At 36.2% G+C, this 19,859-nt stretch overlaps 1 protein-coding gene across 10 annotated transcripts in view; it reads left to right on the top strand.

Moving 5' to 3' along the window:
- pcdh15b (protocadherin-related 15b) overlaps positions 1-19,859 on the top strand; it is a 179,290-nt gene that overhangs the window by 13,571 nt on the left and 145,860 nt on the right. For 7 of the 10 annotated variants that reach the window (XM_042767219.1, XM_042767211.1, XM_042767214.1 and 4 more), the window contains exons 3-4: positions 10,436-10,450; positions 10,790-10,855. In XM_042767219.1, the coding sequence (XP_042623153.1) occupies positions 10,436-10,450; positions 10,790-10,855 (81 nt within the window). Of the gene's footprint in view, positions 1-9,045; positions 9,335-9,378; positions 9,475-10,435; positions 10,451-10,789; positions 10,856-19,859 lie in introns of those variants that run through there. The other 3 variants (XM_042767215.1, XM_042767213.1, XM_042767212.1) reach the window with 3 other exon arrangements.

Here is a 19,859-nt window from a genome sequence, read left to right as displayed (position 1 = left end):
TCTCATGTTAAGATCTTACTGTTTGGGAAGATTGTCATTGAATTTTGACTTCAGAAACTTGAAGTGTTAAAGACAACATTTATTGTGCTAAACTAAAATAAATTACCAAATTAAAATATGTTACCAAAAGTAGATGGACTCCTCCCTTAATGGTTTTGGAAGTTGTACAATGTTTTATATCTTAATGCTGCACCAAGCAGTGGAATTCTGGAGAATTATGGGCTGCCAACTTTGTGGCAACAGTTTAGGAAGGGCCCTTTTTGTTCCAGCATGACATTTTCCCCTGTGCACAAAGTAAAGTCCATATAGAAATGATTTACTCTTTGTCCTCACTGAAATTACTGGAGTAGCCAGACTATAACAGGAATTGGCCGTACAGTGTATTATTTCAACATCACTAAGCTATACATTTACCCTACAGTAAGTCTGTCTGGGTTGAAGGCTTAATTTGCATTCGACCTCCAGGTTTAATGAAGATAAAGGATATTCCAGACTGAACACTGATTTATTGGTTCCACCTTTTTTCCAGTGTGGAAACATTTGTAAATTGTTCTTTTAAAGGAAATTGTAGCGATATGTACATGTTAGCATGATTTATGGTTCGACCTAAATGTTCACAGGTTGTTCTCACGCTGTTCCAGTGTTATTTTGACAAAATTGTAACTTTTTGTTCACTTTGCATAATACACCTACCTCAAACTTCACTATATTTCAGATGGTTTTACAGTAATTACCTCTTACATTTTTACTTACATTTAGTATTGGCAAATATGGCAGCAGTTCAAGGTCAGATATGGAGGAGGCACACAGTACTGGATTTTCTGGAAAATAAGTATTCAAAACAGGAATGAAAAATACAAGTATAAAACAAATATAAATTGTATTGGCATTCTTTATAAACCACATTTATTATAAATGCAAAGCCTAAACATATTCAAAGCAAAACTTAAACTACCAGTGTGTGGGAAATGTGCTATACAAATAAGTTTGGGCTCGCCAGTGTAAATGTGTGCTTGTTTTGTATGCTTGATGTTAATTGCATTCTATAAGTTGCTTTGCAATATACAGAGCCCCTAAGGGAACATTGTGATGGAAAATAAAATGAGATGGGAGGGAAAAATTTTTTTCAGGGATTTTGCAATCTTTTGTGAAACTTTTGCATTTCCCAGAGAAACTTTGTATTCACTCGCAAACCTTTGGGTTCACTTGTGACACTTTTGTAAAGGAATTAATATGTGGGAGGAAAAACAAGATTTCAGTGCCTTTGCTAGCAAATGGAAAGTTTCACCAGGGAATGCAGTATTTTTCAAAGAGCTTGTAAATGTTTCTTAAGAGAATGCAAATTTTTTTGGTGGAACGTGAAACGTTTGCGAGAAAACTTTTTGTGAGAGAGTGCAAAATTTCACGGATAACCAGTACTTTTGTGAGACAATGCAAAATTTCACAGGGGAACGCAAAACATTTGTGAGAGAATGAATATATTTTGTGAGGGAGAACAAATGTTTCTTGGGGGAATGCAATATGTTTGCGAGAGAACACAAATGTTTTGCGAGAGAACGCAAATGTTTCATTAGGAACGCAATATGTTTGAGGGAGAATGCAAATGTTTTTAGAGAATGTAAAGTTTATCGGGGGAATGCAATACTTTTGCGAGAGAACCCAAATATTTTGCGAGAGAATGCTTATGTTCTGCGAGAGAATGCAAATGTTTCTTGGAGGAATGCAATACTTTTATGAGAGAATGGGAAAGCATTTTTCCTCCCATCTAATTATTATTTTTTTTTTTATGTTTCAGATGATAAAAAGGTGACTTACATTATGAAATATACGATAGACCTCAAAGCTTTTGCTCCTTGGCGTAGCTGAAATGAAATGGTGCTGCATTCCAATAGACACCAAAACTCATTCAGCTTGATGGCAGCTTTAGAATCAGGCAAAACCAACAGTGAGGATAATTGACTGTCATCCTGTTACTTCAAGAGCAGACTCTACTTTTTCCTGACTTTATCTCTCAAAGGATCTCTCACTCTCCTGAGGTTCCTGTCCATTATAAGAAGGCCTAGAGAGAGCTGTTTCTAAGCATTCATCTCGCTGGCAGTCGCTCAGCTGGTATATTATTTGAAATATATGGCGAAATTTACATTGAGAAAAATGCGTTTTAGAGCAGGTTAGTCACAGGTGATAACAGGACCATGCTAAGTAGCTCAATCTTGACCTTTTGGTCCACTATGTTTTAATTCTATTAGATTTTGCCTGTTCTCTGGTGGATTCTTATCCTTGCAGACTTGAACTGAACAGCTGACACCTCCCAGTTTGCAAGAATACCAATAGAGTAACAGGCTAAAGTTGATAGCGGAGCTGGCCTCATGCACTCTTTTCTCACTTGAACCATGACCACTGGAGTTCGGTAGTCCAACTTTCCAAGTGCTTGCTCTCTCTCGCCCCCGAAGATTCAGATGTGCCCGCTCTGTTCAGGGACATGGTTCAGCCAGAGTAGTTCAGCTAGGCATGCTGTCCACTGAATGCTAACTAAGGACAAGGCCGAGATTTATTCCAAGGAATATAATCTCATCCATTTTTCATCAGGCTATGAAATTCACAGCTCAGAAATGGTTCATCGCTAAAGATTTCAGTGGTCATTAGAATTGCAATAATGTTTCCCTTCAGGGACGCCACACGGTGTGAGTCAACATGCTTATATTGTATCTGGTCAGAGCTGTTCATTGCAACACATTGCAGCACATGGATGCTTGTCAGGCAGCAGACATCCATCACAGCTAAGGTCAAAGTTCTAATATGCTGCAGACCCACTGGAGTTGATGATGAGAGATTTTTCGATGCAAAAGCAGTCAGTATTTATATAGCGACTTAAAAGTCATTTAAAGTAAATTTGGCTTGTGGTTTAAAGTTATGGGATACGTAATGAGCAAAAACCAGTCCATTATTGTATGTGTGCATTCCTTCCATATCGTCTTTCCAATCACTGCGTCCTGGCATGCAGTAAAACCCAGAATGGTTTCAGTTAAAATTAGAAAACACTTATACAAAGTTTGGTACTTTCTCATTCAAAACAAATTAAATTGATTGGGAGTTTTTGCTGAGCATGGTTATCTTCACACTTACTTTCTGCCGAGAGCTGTAACTTAAGCACAAGGGCAGATTGATGTATGGGAGACATGAAAAGAGACGATCAGCAGACAGTAGTGAATGGCTCCCCGTGGAGACATCAATCCCACTCAGAAGGTAGAAGTTGAGAACTTTGACCTTAGCTGTGATGGATGTCTGCTGCCTGACAAGCATCCATGTGCTGCAATGTGTTGACGTAGATGTCATTCCCGCATTGCACTGTCCTTTTATTGTACTAGAGATTCTTCAGAAACCCTGGGGCAGTAAAACCATATTTTAAACAATTCTATCTATCTATCTATCTATCTATCTATCTATCTATCTATCTATCTATCTATCTATCTATCTATCTATCTATCTATCTATCTATCTATCTATCTATCTATCTATCTGTCTATCTGCCTGTCTGTCTGTCTGTCTATTTAAAAAAATCACCGATGACAATATTTGCGTATCCTAATGCTTTACAATTATTAAAAAGAGAATATGAATTGTGAAACATTTTGTAAAATAATCTGATAACACAACCACTTAAATGTCATTTACATTGCACAGAGAACTACATAATACATTTTGAGCAACATGACATTAGCAACTTATAATGTAGGAAACCGCATGTACATAATCAATTGCATGAATGTACCAAAGCGATTGCAACTTGTTCAAAAGAATGAGAAACTGCTTTTATGATGTGCACAAGTGACTAGATGATGTGGAGGTTGAACAAGTAGGCCTAGATTTGAGAATTTCATTTCTGATATGAGAAATGCACCAAAGCGACTGAGAAAAACTGTAAATATACTGTAGGTTTTGCAGCCCAAGGAAGCAAAGTAGAGTGGCAAAACCAAACTAGACTGCTCACTTAATGAATAACAATAAAAGGAGTTCAATAAATGTTCAATATAATGTGTATGCACCAAAAACGGAAAGAAACAGCACTACTCATTTGAACTGCACCACACAGAGCATTTATCTGCTCTGCTGAAAGTTCAAACAGCAGTGCAGCGCAAACTTACTTGAGCAGATGAGTTTACTCACATATAAGCATCAATCATTATATAAAAAAAAAACAAATTAAACAGTATGAAGTGCTTGAATTCAGCAGAGAACACAAATGACTCTGTGATTTAAACTAGTTTAAAGCCAGATGAAACAGTTCTGATGAACAGGAAAGACTCTGTGCACAACGAGGTCAGAAAGGTTTTCAATCTACAAATCCCATCATTTACCATGGATTTACTTTAGTAACACTAACTGCACCATGGTATTGTTACAGAAATGCAGCCTATTTATTGTATTATTAATGTAGACATGTATTAAATGTATTATGGGAGCAATGGAATATAATTACAATATTTTTTTTTGATAAATCTATAGCATTTGTGCATTTATACTAAATGTATTTAGACTACTGTTTTTCATACAAAACACCTAGAAACAATATAGTTACATTTTAACCACAGTATTGGGGTGTTATACGTGTGGTTTTAACTGTGGCAATCTTAATGTATGCTACTATGGAAGATCAAAGGCTAATTTTAATAAAACTCAGACAGATTAAATTACATTTTTTTTTTGGACAAAAATGGCAGAAGCAGTTTATTTTGTGCATGCTATTAGAGCTAGATGTACAGTAATTAGAGTATCATGTTAGCTTCTCTAAGATGTTTCTTCAAAGAAAACCATTCCTGTCATTAAAACCATTCCACCCAGGGGGTGTCACGTAACATGTATGATCATCAGTGAGATGACTGAGTCAACAAAGTGCTAAGTACTGTATTCATAGTGTCAGTAATTATTATGAAGCCGTCAGAGCAGTCTCAAATGCTTCATGGAAGCTGTTAGGCTTCATGCATGTGTTTATGTAACAATGATTATTTACATTCTATTCAGCAGAATGAATAAATGGTGAATATGGTGTTTAGTTTAGATATTGAAGTAGATTTTGTGTCTGTTTGTACTCATTAAAGCAAAAAAATACAATAAAAGTAATTATTTAAATGGAAATATAACTCAGTCCCCAGGCATTCAGGCAGTCTTTAGAGAACAATTCAGGGGTTGATAATCTTTGTGTCACAAAAAAAAAAACAAAAAAAACAAATACATAGCAAAAAATTCAGATAAACCTTAGTAGCGAAAACACATTTTTGTAATGTTCACGCTCTGGATTTGTGGCTCTTTAGAGATTGTTTCCTTCCTGTGTGCTGGCTTGTTGCTGAGTATTGATTTCTTTGGTGATTACTCCCATTGGCTCCTCTCAAAGCTTTCAGAGGTGTGTTATCTTATCTAAGGCATTCGTAAGACCGACACTCAGCATCTCACTTGTACAGCCTTTATTTTGCTCTGAAACCTGGTGGCATACTTTTAAAGAATGTGTTTTTTTTTTTTTTTTTTTTTCTCATTTACTCAGCCTTTTATCAATCCTGCATGACTTAACTTTTGTGTGGAACACAAGGAGATCATATACAGAATTTTCAAACATCTCTTTTCCATACACTGAATGTGTAAAGTGACCATGGCGTATAAAGCTCCAAAAATTGCAAAATATTACTCTAATGATGACTAAAGTGTTGGTTTGTTTCTCAAACAAAGCTAAGGGTTAAAAGAATGGGAATGATTATTTCAGAAAACTTGGAATATAGTGCACAAGTTGTATGGACCCTTGTTATTTTAGTATCTTCAGCTTCCTACTATTGTTTTTGGAGTCTCCTACAATCGGTTTACATGCATGCAATGTCAAAATATGCATTTAATATCACCTAATTTTCCATCGATTCTCAAAAGATTCATTCGAAGCAGTTCTAAGATTCATTCTCTATCAAATCCTCCTTTCCCTGAGCCTACCCTGCTCTGATTGGTCATGTGGCCCAGTCTGTTGTGATTGGTTTAATGTATACAGCGTGTTGGAAATGATACGCCCATTGCCATAGTTCTGTATTTCTAATGCTCAATAGAAAATATAACATCTGTAAATATCATTTATCATTAGGGATGTAACGATTCACTCAACTCACGATTCAATTCACGATACTGATTTCACAATTCAATTTTCTCACAATTTTTTTCTAAACAAAATTATATTTAAGACAAATTATAAATGAAAAGGTTTATTATTGCTTGAACACAATGCTGCACATTTCTTTGTTAAACAAAAATGTCAAATAACAAAACTAAATTGAAATTTTAAAACAAACCCTAAATCTAATCAAATAAGACAAAAATATAAACAATATATAGACTTCATATAAACAAAGGCTACCTGTGCTCTTTCCATTCAAAATTAGAGGCAACCAATACATTCAAAACAAAAAAAAAACAAAAATACATAAAACATGAACAAAAAACACAGTTTTTAAATCTAAATTAGATATAACATAATTAAACATTTTAAAACAAAAACAGAATGCTCTGACTTTAGTTTTGTGAAACTATACTACATAAAATATCTGCAAGAAACAAAGAGCAGAAGTGTGAAGTTGTTCGCGGCCGGCCAACATAAAATATAGCTTGGCATTATGCAAATTTGTTACCCCCTGACAAAGAGGGATTTGAATTCCTGACGACTCGTTTCGGCTGTTCAGAGTCGATTCTTTCTTTTGGGAGACAATAACTTTATTTATCATGCACTTTCAGTTTTACAACTTTGCAGTTCATTTACATTCACATACAGCTACATTACACACTGCATGATAGACAATATTCGAAATAGCATAATAGGGGCACATTAAACTAAATGTAAATGAAAAATATTGCTGAAATATAATGTAGATGAAATAAAATAAGTTTAAGCTTATATATATTATTCAGCTAATGTTTATTTTATTTAATTTCATTGTAACTTTTTTTTTTTTTTTTTACTTTGTTGTAGATTTAGTTAACCATAATAACGCTTGGAGTCTGTCTACGGACAATGGGTTATGTGAGGTCATCCTAGCTCATCTTTCTCTTTTATTGTATGAAAAAGAGCTTTGAAAATATCCTGACAACCTCGTTTTGTGGTCAATAAAAGAAAGACACTCTTGTTGTTCTAAACCTGAATTTTGTTGAGTAAATTATGACAATTTTAACTTTTGGGTGAACTATACCTTTAAAAGCACCGTATTAGTTTCTGAACTTCGTTATGCTGTGGTAGAGTCTTGACTTTGCTGAAGCTGAGAGAAATTTGGGTCACCTCTAGGCTAAACGAAACTAAGAAAATAAAAGCTTATTAACTTTTTTTGTGGTCTAGGGTGCTATTTGGAACACCATTTGTTCCAAGTTCATCAATGGTAATAACTATGCTTCTGCCTGAGTCATGGTTTTCCTTTGCTCAAAATAAAAAGGGGCCCCACCGCCATGAAACTTTAATGGCAACACAAGATAGTTGGTCTTTCCTTTGATACCCTGCTCACCATCATAGGCCCAGTTGCTAAGAGAGCCCGACTTGTCTCGGTTTAATGTGTCAGCACTTCTGATGTTACGTAGAGCCACACAAATGCTATCAATCTCTAATTCATGAGTGGCAGGCCAGAGATGTGCCTTGGAGACACAAGCAAAGATGCAAACGTTCGTCATCGTAACACAGAAAACCGATCCGGGGAACTTTTACTGTAGACTTGACCTTGATTTGCTCTCCAACTATTAACCTTTGCATAACGGGACAATTCACATACTTGTCCTCACTTTGTGTAGCACCCTCAAAGAAAGCCCATTTTGTTCATAATCCCTGATCTGTGTTGCAGAATTCATGGTGTCGATTTTGTATGATTTATATTCTACTGTCATCTTCTCATAACTTGCCATTAATTTTAGGATAAAGGTGCGCAGGGAGGAGAGACCGGCAGAGAAAAGCCAGTGGGTTGAGACCGGATTCCTCCTGCTAACAACAGCAACCGCTGGCAGTCGTAGATCTCGTCTTGCGTACCGTGAAGGAGCATGTTAATCAAATCAGTCACTCAAGGACTGCAGCGCGTTCACTGTCTCATTGCTTGCCAGTGTAAATCAAGAGAGCAGATAGTCAGTTCCTGCAATGCTGGGGTAAAATGAAGCGCACAGGACGTAAGCAAAATGCAGGTCTACGTTAAAGCTAAAACAAGTATTAGCTGGATTGTGTTTACCAGTAGGCACAAAGGGAAACTCTGACAATAAGAAGTTTTGGATTTAGTAGATACCTTCTAAAAATCATGTTACCTTTTTCTGTTAAAAACAGTCAGTTCTTTCTTGGTTCATTTTTTTCTGCTTCTTTTGACAGTGAAAGTAGACAGTAATAGATTTTAAGGTTTTTCATGTAAAATCAAGATGATATGTGTCTGAAGAACCTTTGCTAATAGCATGGCCATGGCTCTGAAAAATGCAATCACTACTGTCAGGAACAATTATATCCATGTCAATCATGTCTTTGTTGTTCTGTTGATGTAGAAATTGCATCAGACTCAAACTGTTTTGCGTTCCACTTACACTGGTTTCGACAAATGGGACTTGTTCAGGATCATTATCCTTGTTGGTCCTGAAACAAAATGACCATAACCAATTGGGGGTTGGGTTGTGAAAAACATCTTATCAATGTGTCATTTGAATTTAGAGTAAATGGTTAAGTTTAGGGTTTGGGATAGGTGTATATTTTCATCCAGTTGATTTTCATCAGGTTTTGAAGAACATTGTTATCATTTTCCTGTGCTTGTAGACTTATGGTTGGGGCTCTCGTCAACCAGAGTTTAAGGTTAGGTTTAGGACAGCAGTTCTCAATTCCAGTTCTCGCGACCCCGGGCTCTGCACATTTTGTAAGTTTCTCTTATCACAAAAGACGTTTGTAATATTCGACCCTGCAAAGTGGATATTCACAGGATATTCCGCCATGATTCCACTTCGAAGGGATTGTATATGTTCCATTCAAAGGGCATTAAAGTGTGCGAGACGTGAAATTAAATTGTATTTATTTACAGAGGTATATTATGTCACAGTTTACAATTCTCTAGTAAGTTTCGTCTCTGTGTGAAGATGCTGCAGGCAGTGGTGTAGCGCAAATTAGTGAATGAATGTTCCGAAGTGAAGTAAACTTCAACATATTTCCCATGCTCAGGGAATAGGGAGCAGTGAATACTGTTTAGGGATCATGTCAATCGGAACACAGTTCATGCATGGAGCTCTCTTCTAACGAGCTGGTGATTTGAATCAGGTGTGTTAAATAAGAGAGACTGGGGTTGCGAGGACTGGAATTGAGAGGGCTGAGGTTAGGATTTCAAAATGATCATAATATCCATCAAATATTTCGACTTAAGTTAAGTCAAGGCATGTACTGTTTAGGGATATGTTTGATTGACAGGAGTGCTGTACCAGGACAAACAAACAAACAAAAAGATATAGATATGGGTACATTTTGTCTTAATTGGCAAAATCATGGACACTTTGATGTCCAGTTACTTTGTAACCATGGTTTTGCCAAGTAGGAGATTCATAGATCAACATTTTTGGTGGTGTTGGATAAAAATAATGTACAACCATTGGGAATCAAGATTGAAATGTTTGAAAATATGTGACCCTGGACCACAATACCAGTCTTAAGTCGCTTGGGTATATCTCTCAATTTAAAAAACCTGACCCTTATGACTGGTTTTGTGGTCCAGGGTCACGTGTCTTTATTAACTGATATTCTGCACTGTAATCATAATTTGCGTGAAGGAAAATAAAAGTTGTTGTTGTTTTACTGCCACTCATGTTGATTTCAGCTGGAAACTGCAGTGAATTCTATGTATACATAAGTTTTTACAAAAATGTGGGTAGAGGAACATTGTTCCACAGAGCCCATTATGATTTTAGGGGTTGTTAATTGTTAGGAATGGGTTTAGGATCCTATTTGTTTGACAGGAATGCTATCCAAAACTGTTTGTGGTCTGCTTGCTTTAATTTTGCCTGAAGCAATGTCTTAATTTCTTTCAAACAGTCAGTTTTAAGGGTTAAGTTAGAGTAACTGATCGTTTCCCTTTGATTTTAATGGTAGTTATTGGTTAAAGATAGACCTAGAACTTTATTCGTTTGACCGGAACTTGTTGTTCTTCCAGCAACATTTCCTACTTTGCGAAATCATGGTCATCTTGAGGACCACCAGAAAATAAATGTTCTCGAGTGAACACCACTTGCTAGTAGCACTGCTTGACTTCTGAATTTCTCTATGTATATGTGTCTTTGTCTTTGGTTATTTTCTCTGTCTTATCTTATAAGCATCGGAGGAAAATTTGATTTTGTGCTTCTTTTCTCTTCTGTCTCTCTCCACCTCTCTGTCACTCCATCGTTCTCCTGCTCTCTGCCGATGACACTCGATTCGTGACTCCAGACTGGCAGTATGAGGGTAAGACGATGTATCTTAAATTTCTGTTCCTCTTTTGTTCTCTCATCGGGCATGAGAGTGCAACTCTATTAACCCTTCACAACCTAACAGCTCTCTCTGTACACATAAAGAAGTCATTTTGTAAATCTCTCTTTGACTTGTGGTCTCCCGGTCCCGGTAGTGGATAGGTTACAGTATGCGTAGATTCATTTTTATGTGCAGGTTGTGTGACTTAATGTTAGCTGAAATTGAAATGTCTTGTTTAGTATGATTGACGCTGCAGTCTAGACTTGATGAAATTCTGATGTCTCTTTTTTTCTCTTCCTTTTTTTTTATCCATTCTGTGTCCTTGGTTTACAGAGTGCAAGCTCTCCAGAACAGGCCCACCTGCAACCATTGTAGCCATAGATGAGGAGAGTCCTAATGGTAGGTCTACATTGTTAGTTTCTTTTTTTTCTGCATTTCATTAAACTAAAATGAAGGACAGTCGTTTTGAAAGAGTATGGACAGAATTCAGAACAGCACTTGAGTTTAATCATGTCTGTTCAAGTCTGCCAATTTTTGGTTTAGCTCAGATTAACTGTTTAAGAATCTGAGGTGGACAGTTCACACAAAAATTAATTGTTTCCGCTCAGTGCTCATTTACTGTTTTTGTTGTTTTGGTGCTGATTCACTTCCACCAATCAGGTAATGGCATAAACGTCCTTAAAATATTTGCTGAATGCAATTTGCATGTTGCATTTCCCAATCACGCGAGTATGTTCTGAGAGTTTGGATTTGGAGGATTGTAGTTCAGAAGCTTTTGATTTGATTTTATTTTGATATATTTTGATTCATTTATGATTCATTTGCGTATATTCAGTTCAAGTTTTGTTGATAACAAATGGAACTGACTTGATCTAAATAATGACACAATTGTCTTATGTAAACCTGCTTTTTAGCTGAATTGAATTTGTTCATTACTGATGATTCAAGAATTTTGCTACGTCGATACTGTTATTGAACTGAAATGAATTAACACCGTACTGACTTGAGCAGAATAATGGCACTTAGGGCTGTGCAAAAAATCGAATACGATTTTCATGCGCATCTCTTTAGTAAAGACGCTCCTGTAATTAGTAGTATATCTCCAGCACGTGCGTTCAGATCAGAGTTGCCAGGTTTTCACAACAAATCCTGCCCAGTTGCTTCTAAAAACAAGTCCAAAACTAGCCCAATTGCGTTTCCAGGAGGTTCCCCGATAAAAATTGCATCCCGGGGTCCAAAAAAAAGTTTTTTTGGCAGGGTTGCCTTGGTAATATTCACATTTTAGGCGCTAAATATCACGGTATTGGGGTCGCTTCAACCTGTGAACGTGAAAAACAACCACAGACTTGGCAACACTGGTTGGCATTTACTACACAGAGCCGTAATTCACTGACAGTCTACACAAAATCGATTTTAAAATCGCAGGCGATTCTTTGTCGATTTTTAAAACGATTTTGTGTAGCTTGTCGGTGGACTACGGCTCTGTGTAGTAAATGCCGCTCCACCTGAACCAGTGTTGCCAGTTCTGCGGTTGTTTTTCATGTCCGTGGGTTGAAGCGACCCCAATACCAATAACGTGATATTTAGCGCCTAAAATGATAATTTTACCAAGGCAACCATGCCAAAAAACGTATATTTTAACTCCGGGATGCAATTTTTATCGGGGAAACCTCCTGGAAACGCGATTGGGCTAGTTTTGGACTAGTTTTGAGAAGCAACTGGGCAGGATTTTGTTGTGAAAACCTGGCAACCCTGATCTTAACGCACGTGCTGGGGATATACTACTAATTACAGGAGCGTCTTTACTGGTGGTTGTGTGAATTTGCTTCGCTGATCAACAGACTGCAGCCCTAATGGCACTGTTGTTTTCAGTAGAGCTGCTTATTGCTCATTTGAACTCCTTTTATGATGAATGAACTTCACACAGTTATTTGATCTGAACTGAACCAACACTGAACTGACTGGAGTCAAATAGTGACACAAATTGTGTATTTTGGATTTGCCTCATTTTTGAAGTTTGCATCATTGATTTTGTTACTTTACTGTTTCATACTGTGACGCTGCTTTGAGGCAATCTCTGTTTTCCAGTATTGCTAACTAGCATACTGTATTATACAGAACTTGAATATTGATTCAGTAGCTTCTCTGACAGATTTAGTGAGTTCAGTGAAGATTTCGACAGACTGAAGTGTAACTCCCAAGTTTGAGTCTATTTAAATGATTGGTCTTGAGATGAAGCATTTGATCAAAATAATTGTTTTTGTGTTTTGTGTTTGACTCAGACTACACTGGTTGTGCTGTATGTTTCTGATTCACTAAAAAGAACTGGTTCATTAGAGTCTAGATTGTTTGAGAATCAGACTACATTGAACATGCAAGGATAAATAGATGTTTTCTTGCCATAATTTTATGGTAATGATGTTAATTTACATTTAAAGGAGGCATGTTTGTGCTCAATGACAAATGACTTACTGTACTGTATGTAAATTGCTGTCTCAGAGCAGTCTTTATGTGGTTAAACTATACTGTGGGTAGCTAGTTAATAAGAGGTAGATTGAAATACAGTGTACAAAAGTGCCACAGCTCTCCTGTGCGATTTCCTTCGTTGTGTGCTAACTGATAGTGATGGATGTTCAAATTTGTTCAAATCCGTTGGAGAACATTTTTGGACAAAACGGTGTGTATGTTGCACTGATGAAAGCAAATTTTGTTCTTCACACTTTTGTTCAGACCACACATGGTGCACCTCACCAGGGCACAGATGGTGTACAGTACGCTGCTACTTTGATGGGCCTTTCAAATATTGTCATTTTATTCTGTCTTCATCTGCTCTCTGTATCTGTGTGCTCAGATATTGAGGTGCTATAAGAAGGCTTCAGGAGAAGCCTGAGAGCTGCATTCACCTTTGAACATAATTGGAACAGCTTACAGGTGTGATAGAGAGTCAACACTTTTGCTGAGCAACTACCCACAAAAATAAATAAATAAAAATGAAAACACTTCTAGAAAGCCAGATTTAGAGAACCATTTGTTTAATATGGCACCCATTTTACTTCTGCAGTCTGATGTATTTTTGCAGAATGTTTAATGAGAGAAAATCTTAGGGTGGGATCTGTTAGAAATTGACTGGATTGTTAAAAGTGTGTGTCAAACTATATATATTCATAATTTCACAAACAGTTGCAAAGCATCAGAAATTAACACTTTGAATTAAATGTTACATTTTGAAATAGAAAAATTAAAAAAGTAGTACAGTAGTAGTACAAAATATATTGTTTTATTTAATAAAAGTAAAGTATATACCAGAATTGAGAAAAAAAATAAATAAATAAATAAATAAATTCATGGTTTAACATATCATACCAAAATTTTGCATATTTAAAATAATATTATATATATATTTGTATTCAAAATGGTACAGTGCAGAAAAAGTTATAAATTTGACTGTTTCTTTGTTTTTCAATGTTTGGAGATTATCTCAGCGTACAATTTGATTTTAGTATGAGTGAATCTCTTCTCTCTGTTTGTCTTTATTACCACATCACTGCAGAAATAGATGAAATAGTTGAGTGTTTGTCCAGAAGTTTGAGAAGTGTTTGCTTGGTCAAATTAAGGAAAATTGCTTCTCTTAGGCTTATTTCAGAGCTTTTATAAGTTGGCAGGATTTGTAGTAATCTCTTCTTTTGCAATTTACCTTGAAATTTCTCTCCTAAAGCTTTGAATCTCTATGCAATTATTAGAGTAAAGAATAATCATATTCATCCAAGAGTATTATCCTCCTTAATGTATGCAATGAGATGCTGCCTTTCCCTCAAATTACAGATGATACTCCATTTTCACTCATTTCATCCTTCCGTCTCTGAGATCCACACATTATCTTTAAAACCCCTTGAAAGCTACGCCACATAAAGGATTATCATTGTGGGTTAAAAATCTGTCAACTTTGGAAAGCTCAAACTGTAATCAGAGTTGTCACAGGGAAATAGTAATAAATGTTTTATGTGTTTGCTTTGAGGAGACAGATCTTTCTATTGCTTTCCTTCTTTCTGTCTTTTGTTTAAAGCACTTAGTTACACTTTTACAATACATGTTTATAATTACAATATAAATACATGGGCAAGTACTAAGTGAAAACTTTAGACACAGTCTACTTGGGATGGTCAATTAGTCATTTAGTAACTGACAAATGATTGCTGATGTTGACTAGTTTTGCCGTTTTTAAACTAATGGCTGTAATTGTAGTACATTAAAGGGAATAAATTAAAAGAGGCAACTTTTCTGTCAAAGGGCTGCATGTTCTCAGTTTGCACATTTTGTCATCACTGGTTAATGTAAACAGTTTTAGTTGTTGGCCATTGTGTTGGGTCTCCATGAGTGTATCATATTAAAAGGTACTTTTTTATTTAAACATGCCCTTTGTGAATAGCCTGCATTAGGTTCCATTTTTATTGTGCTTCATCCAGAATACAAGAACTATGCAGGGTCTGAGACCAAATAGATGTTAAAAAAAAAAAAAAAAAAAAAAAAAAAAATATATATATATATATATATATATATATATATATATATATATATATATATATATATATATATAATTATATTAAATATGTATTTTGTGTAATATATATAAATTTTTAATTCACTAATTTATTTTAAGAGTCACACCATAGGGCGTTTTACAACCTTAACTCACCTTGTTTTGTCATAAAAAAGGTCAAATTATCTGATATTTTGAGAGAATTACTGGTTTTATTTATTTATTGCATGTTGGTGAATTAATTTCATTTGGCAGTCAAAGATTTTTTTTTATTATTATTATTATATTAATAAGCAGGAATACTTTTTAAAAATATTTTTGTAAGAATAATCAATGGTTCTTTAAAGGCCCTCGAAAAAACATACATATCATAGCATAGTCATTGTACTGTTATGAATTACATGTTTAATATATATTTAAATAATTTAAGTAATCCGTAAATAATCCGGAACAAATTCAATATCAGATAGTGTGGGTGTAAGTCAGTTTGATTTTTAAATATTAAATTAAGATGTACTGTATTACACCTAAGCATGACTCATTTTAGCCTGTGAGATTTCAAGCACTATTATAATCATTTCTCAGGTTGTTGCTTTGATAGTACTCATTTATGAATGAAACTTCTGTGAATTGTGTATAAATCTACTCACATGCTGCTACATTTCAATCAAGATAAAAATCTGGAATGCTCCTCTAAATGGAATAAATGACTTTTCCATTGGTAGGAAACAAAAAACCTGTAACCTCAAGATGATTTCATTTAGCACTTGTCTCAACGATTTCTTCAAATGACTGCAGTTATGATACTGAAAATATTTTTTATTAAAAAAAATAAACAGTTGCATAAAGAGTCTTTCACCCTTATTTACTCCTGTAAGGCATTGAAGACTATTACACTTTGATCATTATTACATTAGAACCTCGTTATGGTTCTTGTGCTCCTCTTTGTACCGTGAATGTTATGTATTGGGGGACCCTGATGTTGATTGAGTGCATGCTGGAGGTTACCACATTGCTTGCAGGATAGATTAACTGTTAGACCTCGATGAAGTTGGTGGCTCAATGGGTGACCAAGCCAAACCTGGTTTAGCATTCAAGTTCCCTTTGAGTGTCCACAATAGTGAAGAAGACAAGGGTGGAAAGCTTGGATTGGTGAGTAATTATGGCTACGTTTGAGTGACGGTTGGGTGGCAAAACTATTGATCTCGGCAAGATAGGCTGGAAAAAGTGTGGTTTTTGGTGTCAGGATAGAAGTGGGTTTGCTGGAGGCGTCTGGGGAATAAACTGACCTGTTGTTTGGCTGCAAGGATGAAGGGTTGAAGGGCATCCATTTATATCCTGACATTCAACATGCCTTGCATCAACTCATCATCTTCATCTGACCATGCTCTCCTCTGGCTCTTTTTAAATATTCCATGTGCTCTCTGATCATCCTCTCTGCGTCCAATTAGAGCCACAAAACTGACCGAAGTGACCCTTGCTTGATGATTAGATTTGCTCATACTTGAGCAAACTCTGTCAATTAGTAGGCTGCATTTGATCTGAGTTATTAGTTTTGTCCTCATTCTTTGAGTTAGGAGCAGCATCCATTTCTGTATTTGAAACTGAGACCTACTGAACTGCCCAAAATTGTCTCGAACATCAACTTTGCAGGAGGTCTTCACCAGTGTTGAAGAAAGTTACTTTAAAAAAGTTATGCATTACAATATTGTTTTACTCCCTTATTAGTTAATTTTATGGAAAGTAATATGTTACGTTACTTTTGTGTTACATTTTAAATCTGGGCTGTGCTTCCTTTGTTTTCAATTAAAAAAGTTATGTTTCTGGCAAATGTAAACACTAAACAAGTAATCTGGTTACATAACTCACATTACTTGTAATGCGTTACCCCCAACCCTGTCTTCAGAGATGCTTTCTCAAGCTTCAAACGTGAACCTGTGTTCAATCCCAGCTAAGGCTACAACCAACTGATGATTATTTTTCAACTAGTCAACAAATTTATCAATTGTTTTTCTCGTTAATCGATTATTAGTCGCATAATCCTAAAACTTTGAAGAACGTCTCAGGTTACGAATGTAACCATGGTTCCCTGAGTAGGGAACGAGACACTATGTCCTCTAGGGGTCGCTATGGAGAACACCTCGTCGTGACCCGTGTCTGAAGCATACAATAAAAAAACACCAACGAGTTGGCCGGCGACAGCCTCTGACGTCACTACCGGTGCGACTATAAAACAGTAACCGGGAAAACACGTCATTCACTTCTTCGTCTGAAGCTTCCGTCCGAAGCATGGCAGGGAGCTAGAGGACGCAGTGTTTCGTTCCCTACTCAGGGAACCATGGTTACATTTGTAACCTGAGACGTTCCCTTTCAAGGGAACTTCGAACTGCGTCCTCTAGGGGTCGCTATGGGGAACATCTCGTCGTGACCCGTGTCTGAAGCATACAATGAAAAAACAATGCCATTTATTTTTCGATTAGTTACTTTACATTACTTTACAAAACCTAACATTAAAGAATAAAGTGCCAAGAATTAAAAGCCATCTATCAGTAAGTTCACAGTCAGTCTTCGGGACTGACAACAGCATTTGCTTACTGGTGTAAAACTTAAAATCTTTTGTTCATTCTGCAGATTGAAACAGCTGCTTGCATACATATCTGAACGAATGAACAGATGCAGTCACAACTGTATTCTAAATCAGGTAACCACAGTGTAACCATATCAAAAATGTCTATAATGCTGGGAAGTTTTATCACAATTGACGGTGTGTTATTAAATGAATCCAATCAAGGTGCAAGTTTATCCATCAGGTCTTTTAAATAATTGCTTTGTAACCAAGTGCAGAATATTTTAAGCCACATATCTCGCACCTATAACAGCTCCAGTGGATATTTGGATGAACGCAACTCATTTCTCCATCTATGTGAGTAAACTAAACCTCTCATGATTAACACAGGACAGACAACTAACTGTTCATTGTAGTTTTGTTCATACGGTTGTAAGTCTTGAAGATGCATTGATGCATTCCTTGCAAATTTAAATATTTTTGATTACGCTGATGCATCATTTCAGCCCTAGTCCCAGCTAGGGTGTTTCCCGCCAGTGTGGATCATGGTTTGGCACTGGACCACCTCCTTCCCCACATCCATCTCTTCTAATGACAACCCGGCAGGCCATTTATAGGTTTATAGGGGAAATAAGCCCATCTCAGCAGCTAGAGTCCTTCCCAAAACCACTTCATCACTGACATCCACCAAACACTAGGGTTTGCATGGCCTCACATTTTTACTAGTTGACTATTTGACCAGAAAAGACCTGTTTGCCAAAAAATATATTGATTAGTCAATGCAAACTGTAGATCAGTGTTTCCCAGCCTTGATTATCTTACATTTCAACTTTTCTCCACTACACATTTGTTATGTGTACAGTTATGTAACATTTGCAGTCTGAGAGGCATCTGAAGCTACAGCTATTATGCAATTTTCAGGTGAGATCTTTTTTGGTCTTGGGTTACAGAGGCTCTCGATCTGATTTGAAGTGACGGTAGAGGTAAACAACTCTTGAAGACTGCTTGAGTGGTTTAGAGGATAAATCCTGTTGTTGGCATAGGTGAGCCGGTGTTGTCACAGGGAAATTGTTCCATAAGTCAATATATCTGGCTTAAGCATTGTGCGAAAGGGAATTTTAGCTGTATAATATATTACTATGGTGGAGTAAATGGAGGTATGTGATTTGTGGATGTTAGAAGAAGAGCTGGCGGAAACTCATTGCAAATTTAATTCAGTGATTTGTCATGTTATGTTATGTTATGTTATGTTATGTTATGTTATGTTATGTTATGTAGGTGTTTCCTATGTAAGATGAAATAATGAACCAAAAACAATAACAGTAGCTGGGTTTCCATCACCCTGCTTTTATGCGCATTTTGAAGTATCGCATCAGAATCGACTGATGGAAACACTGAATTTCGAATAAAAATGCCTTAATTTGAAAAAAAGTTTTTACGCTCGAGGTGGTTTTTGACTAGTGCGTAAAAGGGTTAATGCGAATAATGGGAGATGGAAATGCATTTTGCGAATAAATTTCACAAAGCGCATCAAAAAAGTAATGTGACTTTGCGCTATGGGACGGTAAATCCTGACTAACCAGTGGACCGATCTTGTTCCACAGCATCTGAAATGTTATGGTAATTCGTAAATGTCAGAGCAAAGTTTGTCATCAAAGTATTTTTGTATAATTGCCTCCCAGAACTGTTAAACGACTGCATTCCCAAACAGCAGCATCCATCTCCGAAAGCATTAACCACATTCGTGTCTGCTCGTTCTGAGGTGCAAGTAATTTATTATATATGAAAATTATTATATTCAGTAGCTTATATTCCTAGTTTTCTTAGTGATGTATAGTGCCAGTTAATCAGGAAGTGACGAGTTTGTTCTCTTTGTTTCGTTGAATGGAAACGGTGCTTGTTCGCTAATGTTTTGTGCGATATTCAAATTTTTTTGCATAAGTTAAATTCGCAACTTTGGATGGAAACCCGGCTAGTAACAGAAAAGATCTCTGTTGTGTTTGATTGACTCCACTGTTTAATTTACGTAGACTCCAAACTTTAATGCTTTCAAGTGGTGAAATTAAGAAATCTATATTAGCCTATTGTATTTTCTATCAAAGTAATTAATATATGAAATATTCATTTTTTTATTTGCATTTATTTTACAGTGGCATTGCATCACAAAAATATATGTCTATCTTAGGCCTGGTTCACATGGGACGATTTTAAAATTGTCGGCCGATTGTCCAAACCGGAGATACCACACACACGGCGATAAAAAATCACGGGTCTAACAGTTTTGGTCGTACAGTGTGTGG

This window comes from Cyprinus carpio, chromosome A12 (genome assembly GCF_018340385.1).
Source record: "Cyprinus carpio isolate SPL01 chromosome A12, ASM1834038v1, whole genome shotgun sequence".
NCBI lineage: Eukaryota > Metazoa > Chordata > Actinopteri > Cypriniformes > Cyprinidae > Cyprinus > Cyprinus carpio.
Note: the sequence above shows the minus strand (reverse complement) of the source record. Positions and strands in the feature narration are given on the sequence as shown.